Source organism: Epargyreus clarus, unplaced genomic scaffold, assembly GCF_041222505.1.
Source record: "Epargyreus clarus isolate Ecla_fem2 unplaced genomic scaffold, WU_Ecla_fem_2.2 ptg000010l, whole genome shotgun sequence".
Classification (NCBI taxonomy): domain Eukaryota; kingdom Metazoa; phylum Arthropoda; class Insecta; order Lepidoptera; family Hesperiidae; genus Epargyreus; species Epargyreus clarus.
Window position 1 is genome coordinate 10,770,925 of NW_027332218.1, and position 17,975 is coordinate 10,788,899.

General features: G+C 36.3%; 3 protein-coding genes and 1 long non-coding RNA gene across 4 annotated transcripts; 2 read left to right on the top strand and 2 right to left on the bottom strand.

Annotated features, from left to right (window-relative positions):
- Positions 1 to 1,078: 1,078 nt before the first annotated feature.
- On the bottom strand, positions 1,079 to 7,544 carry LOC140745531 (serine/threonine-protein kinase 40). The gene is made up of 7 exons (XM_073077449.1): positions 6,894 to 7,544; positions 5,065 to 5,298; positions 4,560 to 4,692; positions 3,661 to 3,841; positions 3,276 to 3,369; positions 2,610 to 2,807; positions 1,079 to 2,235 (listed from the first exon to the last, which is right to left on the bottom strand). The coding sequence occupies exons 1-7, from the start codon at positions 7,359 to 7,361 to the stop codon at positions 1,672 to 1,674; spliced, it is 1,872 nt and encodes a 623-aa protein (XP_072933550.1). The 5' UTR covers positions 7,362 to 7,544; the 3' UTR covers positions 1,079 to 1,671.
- A 1,092-nt stretch (positions 7,545 to 8,636) lies between these two features.
- Positions 8,637 to 11,891, top strand: Afg3l2 (AFG3 like matrix AAA peptidase subunit 2). Its single transcript, XM_073077451.1, has 2 exons — positions 8,637 to 10,253; positions 10,739 to 11,891. Exons 1-2 carry the CDS (start codon positions 8,798 to 8,800, stop codon positions 11,602 to 11,604), a joined length of 2,322 nt encoding a protein of 773 aa, XP_072933552.1. The 5' UTR covers positions 8,637 to 8,797; the 3' UTR covers positions 11,605 to 11,891.
- A 50-nt stretch (positions 11,892 to 11,941) lies between these two features.
- On the bottom strand, positions 11,942 to 16,549 carry Taf3 (TBP-associated factor 3). The gene is made up of 2 exons (XM_073077450.1): positions 16,329 to 16,549; positions 11,942 to 16,173 (listed from the first exon to the last, which is right to left on the bottom strand). Exon 2 carries the CDS (start codon positions 16,151 to 16,153, stop codon positions 12,638 to 12,640), a length of 3,516 nt encoding a protein of 1,171 aa, XP_072933551.1. The 5' UTR covers positions 16,154 to 16,173; positions 16,329 to 16,549; the 3' UTR covers positions 11,942 to 12,637.
- Positions 16,550 to 16,928: 379 nt separating this feature from the next.
- Positions 16,929 to 17,890, top strand: LOC140745219 (uncharacterized). Its single transcript, XR_012102636.1, has 2 exons — positions 16,929 to 17,246; positions 17,425 to 17,890. It is a non-coding gene; the product is annotated as an uncharacterized LOC140745219 (long non-coding RNA).
- Positions 17,891 to 17,975: the final 85 nt, after the last annotated feature.

A 17,975-nucleotide genomic window follows, 5' to 3' on the forward strand; every position in this document is an offset into this window, starting at 1 on the left:
AAAATGACAAATATATCTTTGGTTTGCAAAACATTGGATAGATTATTAATAATGGGCGTTAGTCTATGATTGAACACTACGTCATCAAGAACCGTAATTTTGTATGCAAATTATTAATATTTTAACAGTGATTAAATCTATATTAAAAGTGTGACTTAAGTCTTTATCAATTCCCATTATTTTAATTATTTTTTTATTTTTTTCTATACATGTATTTAAACAATAATCATATTATATACATTTACCAACTAAATAAACACAAATTAAAAAATAAAAATAATATAATTATTATATTGGACACTTCATAAAACTGAACTATACAAAATTAAATGTTAATATAACATAATTATATGTTGAAAGAACTAAGTACATGCTTAAAAATAATTGCATTATTATAATGTTGACTAAAAATTGGCAACATTTTTTGTATATTTTTTTAAAACTGGATACTCACATATAAGCTGTAACTGTAACGTTACAGCGTAGTCGTTACATTGTGTGCGGTATCTGACGTCAAGAGTGAACATGTCTCCACAATTTTTGATACATTTTAGTGCCAAAATCGCACTATAAATAAGACAAAATATAAGTCTACATTACTTCATTTTCTCTCTTTATTTCTTATGGTCTACATTTTTTATTTTTTGCTTTATGATTTTCAAAAAGCGCCTTGTAACAAGGATTCCTTGATATTTGTTTAACGATATTTTATTGCGTATTTTGTCAACTGATGTGTGAATATAATATTTATATTTGTATGATGTGATTCATGTAACCTTATAAGAGCTTCCTTCTTGACGTCACCTTGTTATTATTTATAGTACGTTAACGATTATCGTTATGCATCATTAGTGAGTACCCAGCCTAATTTAAGTTGACCAATACTATTAAAACTCATTGTGCCTCTCTAAATTTATATAGTATTAGAAATTCATAATTAAAATCACATCACAATTAAAAACGCTCGTTCAATACCCCAGTATAAATGCGCCATAACATGTTATAAAAAAAAAAAAAAAAAAAAAAAAAAGATACCGGCCGAATTGATAACCTCCTCCTTTTTGAAGTCGGTTAAAAATTAAAGTACACTTTTTTAATTTTTTTATTGGACTATTTCTTTTACTTATTTTGACATATTTTATATCGTTGGGTCGGAGTGTGTTATTAAGAAAAGGGAAGAGAAATGGTATTGAAACAATATTTTTTCTGGGCGTTTATAAATACAGCTACGACATGACATAACGAAAAATGTAGTAAATACAGCCAGAATCTAATTATTATAACATAATTATTGAATGTTATAAAGTGTGCTCGGTATATCAGTATGCTAAGAGCCATTACCAAAAAAATCCAAAGTCCATGATGTGAACTAATAAAATAGTTAAAAATTATTTACTAGAGGAATTTTGGTATTGAAACCTACACCTTAGTTCTATCCCCAATGGTTACCTGCTAAGGATTTGAATATGTTTGTGCATGGTACCCACAACACAGGGCCTTAGTGAGGGTAGAATATTATTATAACATTTACCAATTAAAAAAAACTTCGTCCTTAATAAGATTTGACAACTATATAAGATAATTTGAAGATTGATTGAGCATAAGTAATATTTACAAAGATTATGTAACAAACAGATGAAACAGGAATGAATATAATAAATTACTATGTATCTAGTTATAGTCAAGTTCAGGATTGTCTACCGGTGGTCTTGGGTTGTTGACGACAGCTTCTGGATTGACTGTGTGCACCGGAGCAGGGTTCATTATCCTGTTGGTCGTTCTGGATATTTCTAGAATGGATAGCCTCTGTAATTGGTCCGGATCCCAGGCCCTATCTTGTGGTCGTAAGAGTCTAAAGTCCGTTGGTGTGGGACTGACGGTGTTTAAACGTGGAATCCGTTGCGCTAGGTTCCGTAACCTGCTATTCTCTGGACGTTCCTGCCTTGTTTCCGGGACAATGTTTTGTACCTCTGCCCTCCTCGGATCTGTGCGTGGGTTAGTTATGAACATGTGTTGGTACCTGGCTATCTCACAGGGTAGGAGTGGCCTCGCGTCTCTGCCAATCCTTTGTACGGTGATCTGGCGTTGGTTTTGTTGGTTCGGTGAGGATATCGATGATGTATCGATAGGGAGTGACGGTTGCACGAGGACGCTGTTCTGTTGTTCGCGAGTCTGCGATGGGAAGTTCATCGCGAGGAAGTTCGGTAACGATACGCAGAATACTCCTAATTCATCCTGGAAATAGAAAAATAATTTGAAGATGGATTTAAAAGTTATTATGTTGCATGATATATGGTGAAATGTAATGAACCTCAAGATAAAACGGTTACTGCCGCCTATAGTCAATGGACATTTACCAGCACTATATAACAGAAGTGTAGCTCAGAAAAATAAAAAACAATTATATCATATCATAGCACATAACTTAAAGACTCTAGACTAATATAAGAGATTATATTTATTCAGATATAATAATTAATTTCAAATACCACATAACGTCAACAAATTATTAGCTTACCCTTGAGGAACTCAAACACTGGACCCAAAGAAATGGCATGAATAGTCCACATGTAGGCCATATTCTTACCTTGATTGCCCTAATAACTTACATTTGAATTAGGTGTCCGTTCTCCAGTGTTCTCCGGTATAGCCATGAATGGTTTCGTTTCTGGTTCAATCGAGGACTGATTCACTGGCTTCTCTTTAACATCCTCGTCCAGTGCTATATCGGGGACAACCTGCAGGTCTTCTGGTGGGTTGGGGATAATCACGTAGCTCGCTATGATGGTTGACAGTTGGTCAAGGACCTAGAAATTAATTGTTTATATAATTTATTGTCAATACACTGTATTTTACATGCTCCTCGTCGTCAACCCATTAGTGTCCCACAGCTGGGCACGGGTCTCCTCTCAGAATGAGAAGGATTAGGCCATAGTCCTCCGCGCTGGCCAAGTACGAATTAGTAAACTTCACATAGCTTCGAGAACATTTTTTTAAGATCTCCGCCGTTAAAGCACGTGATAATTAATTTATAATACGCACATAACTTCGAAAAGTCAGAGAGTGCCCAAGACTCGAACTTCGGATCTCTCGGTCGAGAGGACGAGTTTCAACAACAAGGTTATCACTGCATTTATCACTGCTCCTATTTCTGCCTTATGTCAGTAGTGTTAAGCACTGTAGTGTTTTGGTTCGTAGAGCGCGATAGGGGAGAGACATTTTACATTCCAGATCAATTAGAAAGCAATCCAAAGTAGTTTACATGAAGTCTTTACCTGTTCTGCCAGCAGTCGATGTTTAGGGTCCTTGACCAAGAGTCGTTGTATGAGAAACACTGTATTATCAGTCACCTGTACTGTGTTGCCATCCCTGGAATTTTAATAGTTAAAATCGTTATAAGTGACAGTAATAATAATAGATAACTTAGAGGGAGAGGCACCACAGGTTTAGTCTCATAATAGCAGTGATAAGCAGCAACAGAAACTTAGTCCTGATACATCTGTGGTCAACCTTAAGTAGAACTCATCTGTGTTTGATAACATGTCCATGGATGGCAGTGGCCACTTACCATCAGATGTACTGCCTACTCATTCAATACTTTTCATAACCTTATCAGTTATCTGTCCTAAAACAGCATAACTAAAATTGAAAAGTACTCACGGTGGTATATTATAGTTAGCAGCCTGTATCCTACTAAACAGCTGTGCCAAACTGGTGTCGCAGAATGGGAACTGGCCATATAGCATGGTGTATAAGACCACGCCCAATGCCCACATATCGGAAGGTTTGCCCAGGTATGGCTTGCACATCAACACATCCGGGGATATGTAAGCTGGCGACCCTGGAATCAACATTGTATTAACGTATTGTAACGAAAAGTATGTATCATATTGTAGATTGTACCAAAATCATGTTTTTTTTTTCATTCATTCACGCAAGAACACTTACAAAAGAACAACCATTATGCTAAGCAGTCTTAGCACGCACTTCTTCTATGGGACACAAAAGAAAGCAAGATCGAATGTAAAAATTCACGTTTTTTAAAACAGTCACTAAAAAAATTAGTAGTGTTTGCATTTGTATAGAAAGCAATGTGTTATATTTTTTTGCGGTTTCAGACTTGCGATTAAACGCGCGCGTGCTAAGCCATAATCCTCCAAAACTGTAGGCACGTTTGTCGGCAGTATACTCGTACATTTGGTTTTTGTGCTCCTCATTTACATTTAGGTACATATTTACATAAATCATTACCTATTATCAAGTTTCACACACAGTAAGTTACAATTATCTTATGCCAACAGAGGTCTTATATAAAGGTATAAGAGATATAAATACTCATATTGCCCTACTTATGCATATAAATGGCCATAAAATTACATTACGAAAGGAAAAGGATATTTGAATTTGTTTACCTAGAAATATGTAGAGACCTGTATTACATACTTGAAAAAAAAGAATGACAATTTGTCCCCTGTACACTGTATTAATTTATTTGGATTAATAATGATTTTTTTAATGCTGTCATTATTCCAATTGTCAATAATATATAGAATTCATACCTCGTTGATCTTTCAGCAAGTCTCTGTCACTGCCGAGGTGGGTGCCCAAGCAAAAATTGGTGAGAACAACTCGTCCAGTCCTTTGGTTTAACACTATATTACCTAACTTCAGATCTCTGTGTACTATGTTTCTCTGGAAAAGAAAAATAATAATCTTAGATCATTTTTTTTTACATTTTTGAATTAGCAAATGACTGCAATCCACCTAATAGTATATGGCTGTTGCTACCCATGAACAACTGTAATCAACTTTACATAAGAGTCAGATAAATTTGTTTCTATTACTACATTATTCAAATCTTTTTCAACATTTTCAACATTTTGAGGATTCCCTTGGCTTAAGGTTATTATTAAAAAGTTAAGCAACATAAAAGAGTATACTACAATAGTATAATGTACTCTATATTACAATAATCAGTTATTAATATGTGAGCTATACAAATATTTCAGATATTTTGACACTAATGATTGTCAAAATAAAATGGAGTATGACAAAATAACAAACCTTATGCAAATTTGCAACCACTCTGACAATATCATAGAATATCAATATGGCTTCCTTCTCTGGAACCTTCTTGACTTTAGTGACATACTGTTGCAAGTTTATTAGCTCGCTGGCTTTCTCACTGAACTGGTGAGCTGTGACACAGTCCAGCACTAGAAATAGCCTTTGCCTCACTCGGCCCGTGTAGACTGAACCCGGGCCATTTGGGTTTGACATCTCTTCTAGGGCATGATCCTGAAAAGAATTTGAATAGAGTATTATATTACTGTGGGTATGTTAAAAAAACTTAAAACTACCTGTTTATAATACATTTTGTAGATCACAGAAGAAATTATGATTTATATTCATAACAATTTTGTTTAAGCTGCATAATTTAATTTTAATATTCATTATTTTTATGTACTCTTTAAAACACTTTTATGTATAGTCCGAGTAAAACTGATAGTCCACTCTGAATATAGAAATGAATCGCATTGCCAAAGCAAATTGTATGACTACACCAGCATGCAACAACTTTAGAGCCGACTAGCAGTTTGGTGCTGATACTTCTATTTAAAACGCCAGCGGTCTTTTGATGCTGAAACTAAACATTATTAACAACAAGAAAGTGGTACTAGAAAAAATTATAACCAAATGTCTTATGATTTTTTATAACAAAGAAGTGGCAAACTGATCGAAACTATTGGGCAACAGTTGCGGTTGTTACAGTATTACCATGCTCAGTCAGCATTATAATTGTTTCGTATGGTTTGTTTTGTTCCATACAAATTAAAAATATAAACTAATATTATAAACGTCGTTCATGCCTATAATTGGCACTCATACGAGCCTTATTATTATTAACACTACTATAGTGTACTTCTAAGTACTATATAATGTATTGTGTGTTGCTGTTGGCATGTAAATAAATAAATAAATAAGCCTGCAATCCACTAGATGGTAAGTGGCTACTGCCTCCCATCGACATCAGTAATCAAGATTAGATGTTTTTTTTTTTTTTATAATATAAGAGTAGCAGACGAGCATGCAGTCCACCTGATGGTAAGTGGCTACTGCCGCCCATGGACATCTGTAATAAACCCCAGATAGGATTAGATATTCCTACCTGAGGTCGGTCACAGATGCGCCGCTACCCCTGAGGACTAAGCTGGAATGCCTCGGAAAAGTCTTTCTCCCTTACTACACCCTTCAAACCGGAACACAGCAGCACCTAACACTGCAGTTATTAGGTAGAAATAGGTGTGGCGGTGGTGCCGCCGGAGTCGAACCACAAAGGGTTCTACCACCTTCAAAATGTGTACCCGATTCGGCCACAGACTTATTACTACTCCTTAGGACTAAGTATGTCTCCTTTACCATAACCTTGAAACCACAAGAAAATAGCACAGCTATTATTAGGCAGAAATAAGTGTAGTGTGGTGCCTCTAAGGTCGAACCACAAAGGATTGTATCACTTTTAACTCAAATCATAATAACATGAAGCACAATATTCTACAGTTTAATCACAAGACAATTATATTAATTAGATAAGACATAATTTACAAAACTGGTGATATCTCGAACCAATTAGGGAAGATTGAAACATTGTTTAATTTCATTACTTTGTAGTGCTGGCAAACTGTGGTCAGAATAGATTAACACATCACAATAACATCAGGTTTATCAACAACATATAACCTTCGGTGACTGTTTCTAGATCTTGCTACTAAGCACATTATCTAGACCATTCTATGACAAGATACGCCATTTAGGGGCCTATGGTGTATGCCAATCTCGATCGAGAGGAAAATCGTACTCAAATCAATTTATGGTGTTCCACAACAATTTACCTTGAAAAATCCATGATGGTGTATCACCCCATCCTGGTCTTTCAATAGAGACAGCAGCGAGTACTCCGTGTGTAGCAACATCTTCCCCTGCCGATCATCCTGCGTTTCAGCCTGCCCCTCGCTTTTCAGAGTTAGAATTTTGATCTGGTAAAAATCATCAGTCTTCTCCTTCCGCGCTAAACACTGAACAATACTCTTGACTGGACTTGGACCTAGTTTCGGCCCTAATAAGTAAGGTCCGGCCTTACGAACGTACTTGTCAGGCACGGGGGTGCCTGCTGCGGGTATGTCGTTATCATCATAAAGTAACTTCGCTTTTTTCGGCGGAGTAGGCGATATTTTCTTCAAACCTTTGGCAGAGGAAGCCGCGTACGCAGACACCTTCGCTATCTTCGGACTCGGTTGCAGTAACAAAGGTCGTGATCTCTTCCCATGGTTCAAGTTATTCTCAGTTTTATTTTCATCCATATTTCTTTTATTTACACTATATTATAACCATAAAATAAAGTTGGTAAAATAAGCCTTCAAAGGTAACGAAAAACTGATTCAATATTAATAAAAGTGAAATTCCTTGCTCAACTCGTTTTATTTATTACAAACACTTTACGACATATACGTCAAAAATATACTGAAAATTATAAGATACTCTGTGGCTCCATAGGCAGCACCGCAGATAATGTAGTAATAAATTACCCTGTATATAAAAAATACTCTATGGAATAAATTAACATAATTTTGCCTACTGTACTATTTGATAGTAACCTATAAATAAGCAAATCAATCTAAATTTTTGTAAGCGCTTCGGTCGTCTCCCAACTATCACTCCCAACTCCCAACTATTGACAATGTTTTTAAGTAGTAATTAAAATAAACAAAAATGCCTTTACATAGCAAATCTCGGTACATAAGATCGCCACCTATTAAAAGTGTAGTCTTCCTATATAGCTTACTATACTCTTTGGTGTAGACTTTAGAGGTGAACTCATTCTTATCCCACTTTTAGGCAAGAAGTTCCTTTCAGAAAAAAGAAGAAATTTGCTAAAGTTCACCACTATGAACTATTTAGTTACTGCATACCTATTTAGGAACTATTATGAACTCTTAGGCATTGTAATAAGATAAATTACCGAATATTAAAGGTTTTATTAAACAGAAACTAGGTGACATTAGTATATGAGTGACATACGTTTTAATCATTTAAATCTTTTATGGCGTTTTCACCATAGGCATATAGGTTTTATCTTGATATTTTCACTTTTCCTCATAATTTCTAATAGGTACATTATTTTAAAGCTGGCTTTGAGCCCCCGACTCGTAATGTTAGGCATCGAATATAAAACGACTAGGTTATCACAGACACTCATACGTACTTTAAAAGTAAATTTACGAATACAGCGAAGATTTGACTAAATTATAAAAATCCTCCTGAGCTCATTCTACTACATTTTGGGTGAAAATTCCATATTTATTTCTATTTATTCGTGTCGATGTCTGATCCTGGCTGGATGGTCAGGCATAAAATGAATATGAGCTAAAATCGCACTTTTGAAAGCACCGGCCAAAGACATGTAGTTTGTACAATAACTTATTTGTACTACAATTAATTTTAGGATTAAATCAATAAGATTTATTTCATAAATCATAATAATTTAAGAATATATAATATTATCAACTTAATTGTAAATTTTACCATGATGTTAAAATAATAATTTATTGTGCAACACTATTAATTTTCACTCACATTGATCTTCGTTGACAAGATTATCAATTTTGACAGATATTTTTAACCATGTTTTTATCGATACTTATGTAGCTCCCGTCGACGTATTGTGAAATAAATACCAATATTGCGAAATATATTTTGAAAAAATATTTATTTTGAGCATATAATATACTGAAACAGCATGTGGAAAGGTCTTAGGCTAACGCAGTCGCAGCTTTCGAAATTACATTTCAATGGACATAAACTTCAACCTGTCGGTGTACCTGCTTTAGATTCTGTCTTGAACCAATGGTACGAGTTCTGCAAAAAGCCACCAAAAGGCTTTGAGAAGTATTTTCAGCCGGGCACAAGTCAGAAACAAGCTAAAAAGCCGGAAGACGATGCGTCACCTGCGCCATCTAAAAGTTCTCCTACACCTCCAAAATCGAGCTCATCACAGGACAAATGGAACATGAACATGTTTACTGGGTCTTCTGGTGGTGGGAGAGGTGGCGGCCGAGGCGGTTACGAAGGCCAGGATAGAGAAAAATGGATGATGTTCGGCGCAATGGGTGTCGTAACCTTACTCGCTTCGATCGCGTACTTCGAACTCAGGTATCGCGAAATAAGCTGGCGGGACTTTGTCAACCTGTACTTAAACAAGGGAACTGTCGAAAAACTGGAAGTCATAAACAAAAAATGGGTGAGAGTGAAAATGCAACCGGGATCATCACTCGAAGGCAAGGTTATATGGTTTGCGATCGGCAGTGTAGATTCCTTTGAGAGGAATCTAGAGAATGCCCAAATAGAGACCGGCGTTGACCCACCAAACTTTGTACCTGTAATTTATAAGACTGAAGTGGAAGCTGCTAGTCTCACTGGAATGTTGCCAACTTTACTAATCATCGGGTTTTTAATATACATGATGAGGAGATCTGCAGATATGATGGGCCGTGGCGGCCGTAAAGGAGGAGGGCTCTTTGGAGGAGTAATGGAGTCTACAGCGAAGCTTATAAACCCAACTGACATTGGTGTGAAATTCCAAGATGTGGCTGGTTGTGAGGAAGCTAAAATAGAAATTATGGAGTTTGTTAATTTCTTAAAAAATCCACAACAGTACATTGATTTAGGGGCAAAGATTCCCAAGGGAGCTTTACTGACAGGGCCGCCAGGTACTGGTAAAACTTTGCTGGCGAAGGCTACAGCTGGTGAGGCCAACGTTCCATTCATAACTGTATCAGGTTCAGAATTCTTAGAGATGTTTGTTGGTGTTGGTCCATCTCGAGTTAGAGACATGTTTTCCATGGCCCGTAAACATGCACCATGTATTTTGTTCATTGATGAAATTGATGCTATCGGCAGAAAGAGGGGTGGACGAAGTTTTGGAGGTCATTCTGAGCAAGAGAACACCCTTAATCAATTATTGGTTGAAATGGATGGTTTCAACACTACTGCTAATGTTGTAGTATTGGCTGCTACAAATAGAGTCGATATTCTAGACAAGGCCCTACTCAGGCCTGGTAGATTTGACCGGCAAATATTTGTCCCTGCTCCTGACATCAAAGGCAGAGCCTCAATTTTCAAGGTCCATTTGTCACCCTTGAAGACAACATTGAATAAAGAAAATCTGGCTCGTAAGATGGCTGCCTTAACGCCAGGTAATATACAAATAAATTCTAATCTATTATGTCAAAGATCACAGTTTAAAAATTAGCTAATGGAGTCCTCTCTTTAAGCTACTGCTATTCTTATCCCATAGTTTTATAGTATTCAATGAATATGATATTTCTCAAGATGCAATGATCACTTACACTTGAAAGGATAAATAATAGTATGAATAATAGGCAATAACTTTAGAAAATTATGTTATAGATTATATAACTATACATCATGCTGTATGTATATCAGCATATGACTATAATTTTAAAGAATATTTTTTATAATAATCTACATTAAGATTGGCCGTTACACGGTAATTATAATTTTTATTCCTATATCTATTGTATTCAGAGTTCAAGAATATGTGGTAGTATTAAATTGAACTTAAAAGCATTAAAATTTGTGAATTGTGTCGTATGTATGAAAAAAATATGAATTTTGTGTTTATCCTTGTAATATATTTTTTGTAATTCTTACATTCCAGGTTTCACTGGTGCAGATATAGCTAATGTGTGCAATGAGGCTGCGCTTATAGCTGCTAGGGAATTGGCCAATGACATAAATATGAAGAACTTTGAACAAGCAATTGAGAGAGTTGTTGCAGGTATGGAAAAGAAATCGAATGTTCTTCAACCAGACGAAAGGAAGATCGTCGCCTATCACGAGGCAGGCCATGCTGTTGCAGGCTGGTTCCTGCAGCATGCTGATCCACTACTAAAAGTATCCATTATCCCTAGAGGAAAAGGTCTAGGATACGCTCAGTATTTGCCCAAAGAACAATATCTTTATAGTAAGGAACAACTTTTCGATAGAATGTGCATGACTCTTGGAGGAAGAGTGAGCGAGGAAATTTTCTTCGGAAGAATCACGACAGGCGCTCAGGACGACTTAAAAAAGATCACACAAAGTGCATATGCTCAAATAGTACATTATGGCATGAATGCAAAAGTTGGCAATGTTTCATTCGAAATGCCGCAACCTGGCGAGATGGTTATTGATAAACCATACTCTGAGAAAACCGCCGAGCTTATAGATTCGGAAGTCCGTGATTTGATCAACTCGGCGCATAAACACACCACCGAATTGTTGACACAGCATAAACAAAACATTGAGAAGGTAGCTGAGAGACTACTGAAGCAAGAGATTCTAAGTAGGGACGATATGATCGAACTTTTAGGGCCCAGACCTTTCCCAGAAAAGAGCACATACGAAGAATTTGTCGAAGGCACGGGCTCGTTAGATGAAGACACCTCTCTGCCAGAAGGACTGAAAGATTGGAACAAGGAAAAACAACCGACTACACCGCCGCCAGATAGCATACCCACCGGCGCTAGTCCCAGTAAAAATTAAGCTATTTAAATAGTAGATTGAGATTTAGTCAGTTTTATGTGAAATAAAAAATACCTATAAGATTAAAGGAAGTTTTTGTTCGTAATGAATGTGCAATATAACATTGTTTGACCTGAGATTGTGTAAGAAAATCTTAAACTACTTAATTGTCAGTATTTTCAAATGAATTAATCATCTTTAGGTGTGACATAAAAACTTGATTTTTTTGCATTTTTAGCGTCAGCCTATGTGATAAAAATAGATGCTGTTTCGTATGCTTATTTCGCAAAATAAATTTTAGTAACCAACAGATGTTTTACTTAAGCCGAAGATAAGGTAAAAATGACTTACTACAATATCGAGTACCAATATATTTAATTGGCCACTGGCTGAAATCAGAAAATTACATTTGCCACCCCTCTCCATTTAGATTGATTTTGTTAGGACAAGCACCGCCTAGCTGAATTTCTCTAGGCAGAAATGCGCAAAGAGAATAATGCGAGATTGTGCTAGCCCTGTACAAGATTTGAAGGAACAACTTTAACAAAAAAAAAAACAGGGTTATATTAAAATTATAATATGAAAATATTCAAATATTAGCTGAAAATACATCCAGCCTTCTTTCTGTTTATTTAAATATTCACTACATTACTTTATACATCACCAATTTCTTAAGTAAATTCAGTTTTTTGTACAATATAAAAAGAATCTTATAATATTAAATCTATGTTAACTCGCGAGATGTGTACAACACGCCCGCATTCGCATTAAACTTGATCTAACCGAGCAAACGAGAAATAAGAGAAATTTAACAAAATAATTAAAATTATGGTAATTATTACAAGTTACCTACACTATTTTTATGTTCAACATTTTATGTCAATATTAAATTATTATCTATACTTAATTCTAGCCTATGATATAACATTATAAATGATGAAAACGTATCTTTTGATATCATTCAACAATAATCCATTAACAATTCGCATTCCATTTACTCTCATCTATCAAACGGAAAATTAAAACTAATCTCAGTAACAACGAGAAGTCTGTATCAGTGACAGTCTCTGATTTTTTCCCCTTTTGGTTTCCTGCCTCGCTTCTTGCCAGAGGTGACACCGGCGAGGACCATGGCGGCACGTTTGGCCAGGCACGACTTACAGAACCAATCCTCGGTTGCGCCCGGCTCTTCTGTGATGCCGACACACACCCAGTGGTACCAACCGTCGCACCCATCACAACCTATCATAGGCGAACCGTTGTCCGGTTGCCCACACGCTGGACAGACCCAAATCTTGTTACCGTGGTCATCCACATAGAAAGGCGTCGGTAGCGGACCAACCGGCTTGTCGATAGCAACCGGCGGTGCCACCGAGCCCTCTTCTGATATCGATGCGGCCTCGTCATCGAAATTTTCGGCGTGACCCTTTTTCGATAACGGTTTAAATAGTATCCTCTTGTATTTCGAATGGCTTGAAGGGGGGCGATTCTTTCTCGATGGCGAATTTCCTGGCGGCGGTGACGATGATTGACCTTCCGTTTCCGCGATGTGGTTATGTTTATGTGAATGTTTCTGTTTGGGCGGCCTAGTCACTAGTGCAGATATTTGCGCTAATTCTGGAGATCTACTGTATTCTCGAGAAACGGGCTCGTCTTTTATTGGAGAGCTTTCTTCTTCTTCTTTTTTTACTATTGGTTTAATATTTAATTTAAATAAATCAGGAGAACTTGGGGGCATTGGTGAATTGGAATTGGAAGAACTCAATTTTAATGTTAGTTTTGGTACCAATGCATCTACAAGTTTCTCTTTTTTCTTGTCCTTTTTCTCTTTTTTTATTCTATCTTTTAATTCTTGCCTTTCTTCCTTCTCTCTTTTCTTTTCAGACTTATCTTTACTTTTATCCTTCTTATCTTTTTTCTTTTTAATTTTGATGCCATCTTTATCTTTCTTTTCTTTTTTATGTGATTTGTCCTTTTTCTTATCAGCAAATTCTACTTCTTTTTCTGGAACAGTATTGGGAACAGCAGTTTTGATTGGAACAGGCCTTTGTGGTTCTGGCTGTGGTTCAGGATTCGTAACGATTGTCGGTGGAGGAGTGGGCACGCGAGGCGGTGGCGTTGGTTCTCGTGGCGGCTCTTGTCTAATAGGTTCCATTTTAGGTGGATTTAATTCTATAGTTATATCTGGCTGTACAGGAGGCATTTTATATAAACTCGATTTATGATCTTTATTTGATTTGGATTTTGGTTTTTGTAAAATGTTTGGAATGGTTGGAGCTTTGTGCTTTTCGTGTCTATCTCGATCGCGAGCCATCATTAATGTCTTATGCATTCCTCTATCATCCTCATTATCCACAGGAATAACTTCTAAACTAGGACGTCTCAACATTGGGGGTATTTTCATAGATGAGGAACGAGATGATTGAGAAAAATTACCCATTGGCATAAGATGATTAGGCATACCTGGACCTAAGGCACCAGGTAAGAAACTAGGACCTGGTATCAATCCAGGTCCAGTTCCTAAGGCAAATGGATTTGTCAATAAACTTGGCCCTGGTAGTCCTCTTAGTGCAGGGTTGTTAGCAAAACCTGCAAGGAAATCACCACCTGGAATTAGACCATGGTTAGGTATTAAACCAGGCCCGGGCATAAGACCTCTTCCTGAGGCCATTGCTGAAAAAAATGGAAATGCAGGTGGCATCTGCGGCAATTTAGTTTCATTCTTTGGCCTTCCTGACTTTGGAGACTTTGCATTACCAAGTTTCATTTTCTTCTTCTCTGCTTGAGCCATCTCATACGCTAATTGTTGCTGCTGTTTTTTAAGCAACTTTGCCTGTAATTTTGCTGCTTTATCCTTTTTCTCCCTGTGTTTCTTTTCTTTTTTAATTTTTGGACTGACACTAGCTACATCTTTGGGAAAAGGTACCTGCAGCGATTTGTTAATAGATATACTTGGTCTGTGTTCTGGAACTACTGGTCTAGAAGGAGGCATAGGTAAATTGTCCATTGAATCATCATCAATGCTAATAACTTCATGAGCTCTAATATCAATTTCTGTTGACAAATCTAATGCACTATTATTATTATTGTTCACAATGGGTTCAGGGTCAGGTTCTGATTTTATTCTTATATTTTCACTTATATTATCATGTGGAGAATTTTGCAACCTTGAGATCATAGATTCTAACTGTGACTTCTCTGGTGGAACAACCTCTGGAGTACTCTTGTCTTCCTTAGATTTGTTCGATATCCTTTTAAATATATTAACTTTTGATCTATCTGGCTGAGAGGCCAGTTTTTCTTCTTCATCAATAACCTCCTTTTTGATTTCCACCTCAGGAATGATAGAATTTGATGTTGAAGGTGCTTTATGTACAGGCAATGAATTAGAAATAAGTGGAGACTTTGAAATTGGTATTCTTCTTGGAACAGGAATAGCTTCCTCACCAGGTAAAAATGAATTTGAAATGGGTGGTGGTGGATCTAATGGTTCTTGCTTAATAACTGGCTTAATTGGTTCCAAAACCGGTGGAAGTGCTGTGGAAGTTGAGGGTTGTGTCATCACAGTCTTAGCAGGTGGTGTTACCACCTTTGGCGCTGGCATTGTCACATGATTATGATGTGTGGGATGAACATCTTTACTCTTTATTGGGTATCCAGGTGGATACCTGTCCAATTTACTACTATCCTTAGATTTACTACTTTCACCCTTATGAGACTTATCTTTTCTTTTACTTTTCATTACTTTACCATTCAATAATTTATTTTTCTTGGATTTCTTGTCAACTTTCTCCAGCACGGGTGCATTTGCTGCATTGGGATGGTGCGAGTTGGCTTTATGCTTGTCATGATGTCTTTCAGAAACAAATGTAGGATGTTTGGCTTCCGGCAATTTACCTTCACGGGCAGGAGACAGAAAACCTGACATGGTCATCATCACACTACTGATTTCTCTAGTCCTCTCCTCCTCATCCAATCGTAACCTCGGCCTTTTGCTATTTGGTAATGACACTGGGTCAACAGGTCTCTTGAATATGTCCTTAGATTTCTCAGGGCTATCTGTGACTGATATTTCAGGACTTGCACAGGATGCATTGCTATCAACACTGTCAAGGCCGTTCTGATGGATTTCAACAGTACCCGCAACAACAGGTGTGTCTCTCTCCTTCTCCGGGTACATGGGTGGTAAGTGCTCATGCACATGCATGGGCCTTGTAACGACTTCATGACTACCAGGTTTAAGGAAATTCAAATTAGACTCTTTAGGTTTTGGAAACCTTTCAGTGCTAACCGGAGGGGGTACAGGAGGCACACTCCGGGTGTACTCAGCTAACTCAGGCAATTGTATATGTAAATCACGAAACACTAATCCTAATTCATGTAAATTTGGTTCAGTCCTGTTGAATTGTTCGGCGTATCGGTTAGCTTGCGTGCCCAATGCGGTGACGTACTTTTCCAAAACATGCACCAGAATATCGAGTGGAGTCGAGTTTATACCGTTCCATCCAATAGTTTGACATATTTGCGCAACATTCCTTCGTAGTATCTCACGGGCGTACGCCTCTGACATTATGACACCAACAAAGTTATCTGGAACAAACGTTTATACCAAAATTATTGCTATTAGTGCACGAAGAAATGATACATGTGGAATTTGCCGATCGCAAACTATAACTTTGCATAGCAACCTGATAGCTGTACATACGATACGAAAGCTAAAACAGCAAATCTCATGATTTTTATACCTGCAAGTGTCTAGTAGTACAGAGACGATACTGTGAATGGGTGAAAACTTTGAGTTTGGAACACACATGTATGCTTCGATACAATTTTTGAAATTCACGGGTAAAATATTGAAACTCATTAATAAGTTACGATGCAAAATAACGAAGTGTTTACGTAAAAACTTCTCAGCATTCTACAAACACAGTACCCCGTGCGCCATGATTGCATTTTGGGTTGTCAATTTCGGTGTTGCAAGTTGATAATAAATAAAATGGCGGTCTAATATGGTTGCGTTCACAATTAAACATACATATGTTTGTGTCACTTAATAATATAAAATGACATATTAAAACAATAAGTTAATGCTATAAATGTATGTCAAATTGATGGAAGTAATATATAAATACTAATAATTAATAAGAGAATTTTAATACACATACATCATTTTTCTGTAACAATCTGACAAACTTTAAAGTCCAAATTAAATATTCTGTAGATCCCTTAAGTAAAGATACTTCTCCGCCTGGAAATTGGGTACTTGACAGTTATAACAATAAAATATGAAATATGTTGGATATGATAGCTTATAAGTAAACATTATGCAGTATTTCATTTATTTTTTAATACGTTCTAAGTATTTTAATTTTTAAAAAGAAATTTTCGATTTTTTATCTGTGGATTTTAAATCCCAAAACGGCTACAGTGCTGCCTCAAATGTCATGTGACGTCACTACATCGAAACCAAACAAGACAAATAATAATTAAATCGTTTGCTGTTAGAGTTGGTTGAATTTATGTTGTGAACCGAAATGGAGCCATACTATATTAAAGATGATAGCGTGAACCTGCTTAAAGAAGATCCATATATGCAGTGCAATAAATCAAAATGGATACAAAAACTTCCGTGAGATAACCTATGGAAATATCAAATAAACAACGTAAGTAAAACATTCTTTATATTTACATTTAATCATATCGGACAATTAAAACATTTCTTAACTGACTTCAGACAGAAGAAAGGTTGTCTTCAAGTAATTATTAAGATTTTTTTAAATATACTTATATTCTTATGTGAACTGTTTTAAGGTTATTAATTGGTTATATTTATATTTACAGATCTTCCCGACAATCGTATAGTGACAACGTTATAGAGTATGTGCAGTTTAAGAGGAAGGCAAGTTTGTGTTTCATGAAAAGTAAAAGTTGTCCTGAACACAAGGTACATCAATGAAAATGAAAATGTGATGACTGTCCTGCCTAGAAGAAGTGAGGAGCCAAAAGTTTCGAAAGTGGGCACCAGTCTGAAATACATAAAGTAAAGTACACGGGAAATAGTACTTCTTTACTTGCGTAACCTACCCAACAAGATGAAGGAAGAAAAGTGACCATACAGTTCCTATTATTGCATTGCAATTTAATTCTGAAAATGACAGTGATCAAAATATATATCCATTTGTTACGGAAAATAATTTTAGTACCTAATGAAGAAAAGCAGACACGCAAGCAGCACAAAAATTTAGCTTAGGTGATCTGTAGTAATTATTGTAACTGTAACATATGATAAATATATTCAAAAGTTCTACTGTGTGTACTCACTAATAGAACCATATAAACCAATTAACAAACAAATCATGTATTTTTAATTATACAGTCCTGTAACTTAATCA

Coding starts and splice junctions, on each gene's coding strand:
- Taf3 (XM_073077450.1), bottom strand. CDS start 16,153: ATGTCAGAGGCGTACGCCCGTGAGATACTACGAAGGAATGTTGCGCAA.
- Afg3l2 (XM_073077451.1), top strand. CDS start 8,798: ATGTGGAAAGGTCTTAGGCTAACGCAGTCGCAGCTTTCGAAATTACAT. Junction 10,254..10,738: donor GATGGCTGCCTTAACGCCAG/GTAATATACAAA, acceptor CTTACATTCCAG/GTTTCACTGGTGCAGATATA.
- LOC140745531 (XM_073077449.1), bottom strand. CDS start 7,361: ATGGATGAAAATAAAACTGAGAATAACTTGAACCATGGGAAGAGATCA. Junction 5,299..6,893: donor ACCATCATGGATTTTTCAAG/GTAAATTGTTGT, acceptor AATTCTTTTCAG/GATCATGCCCTAGAAGAGAT. Junction 4,693..5,064: donor TGGTTGCAAATTTGCATAAG/GTTTGTTATTTT, acceptor TTTCTTTTCCAG/AGAAACATAGTACACAGAGA.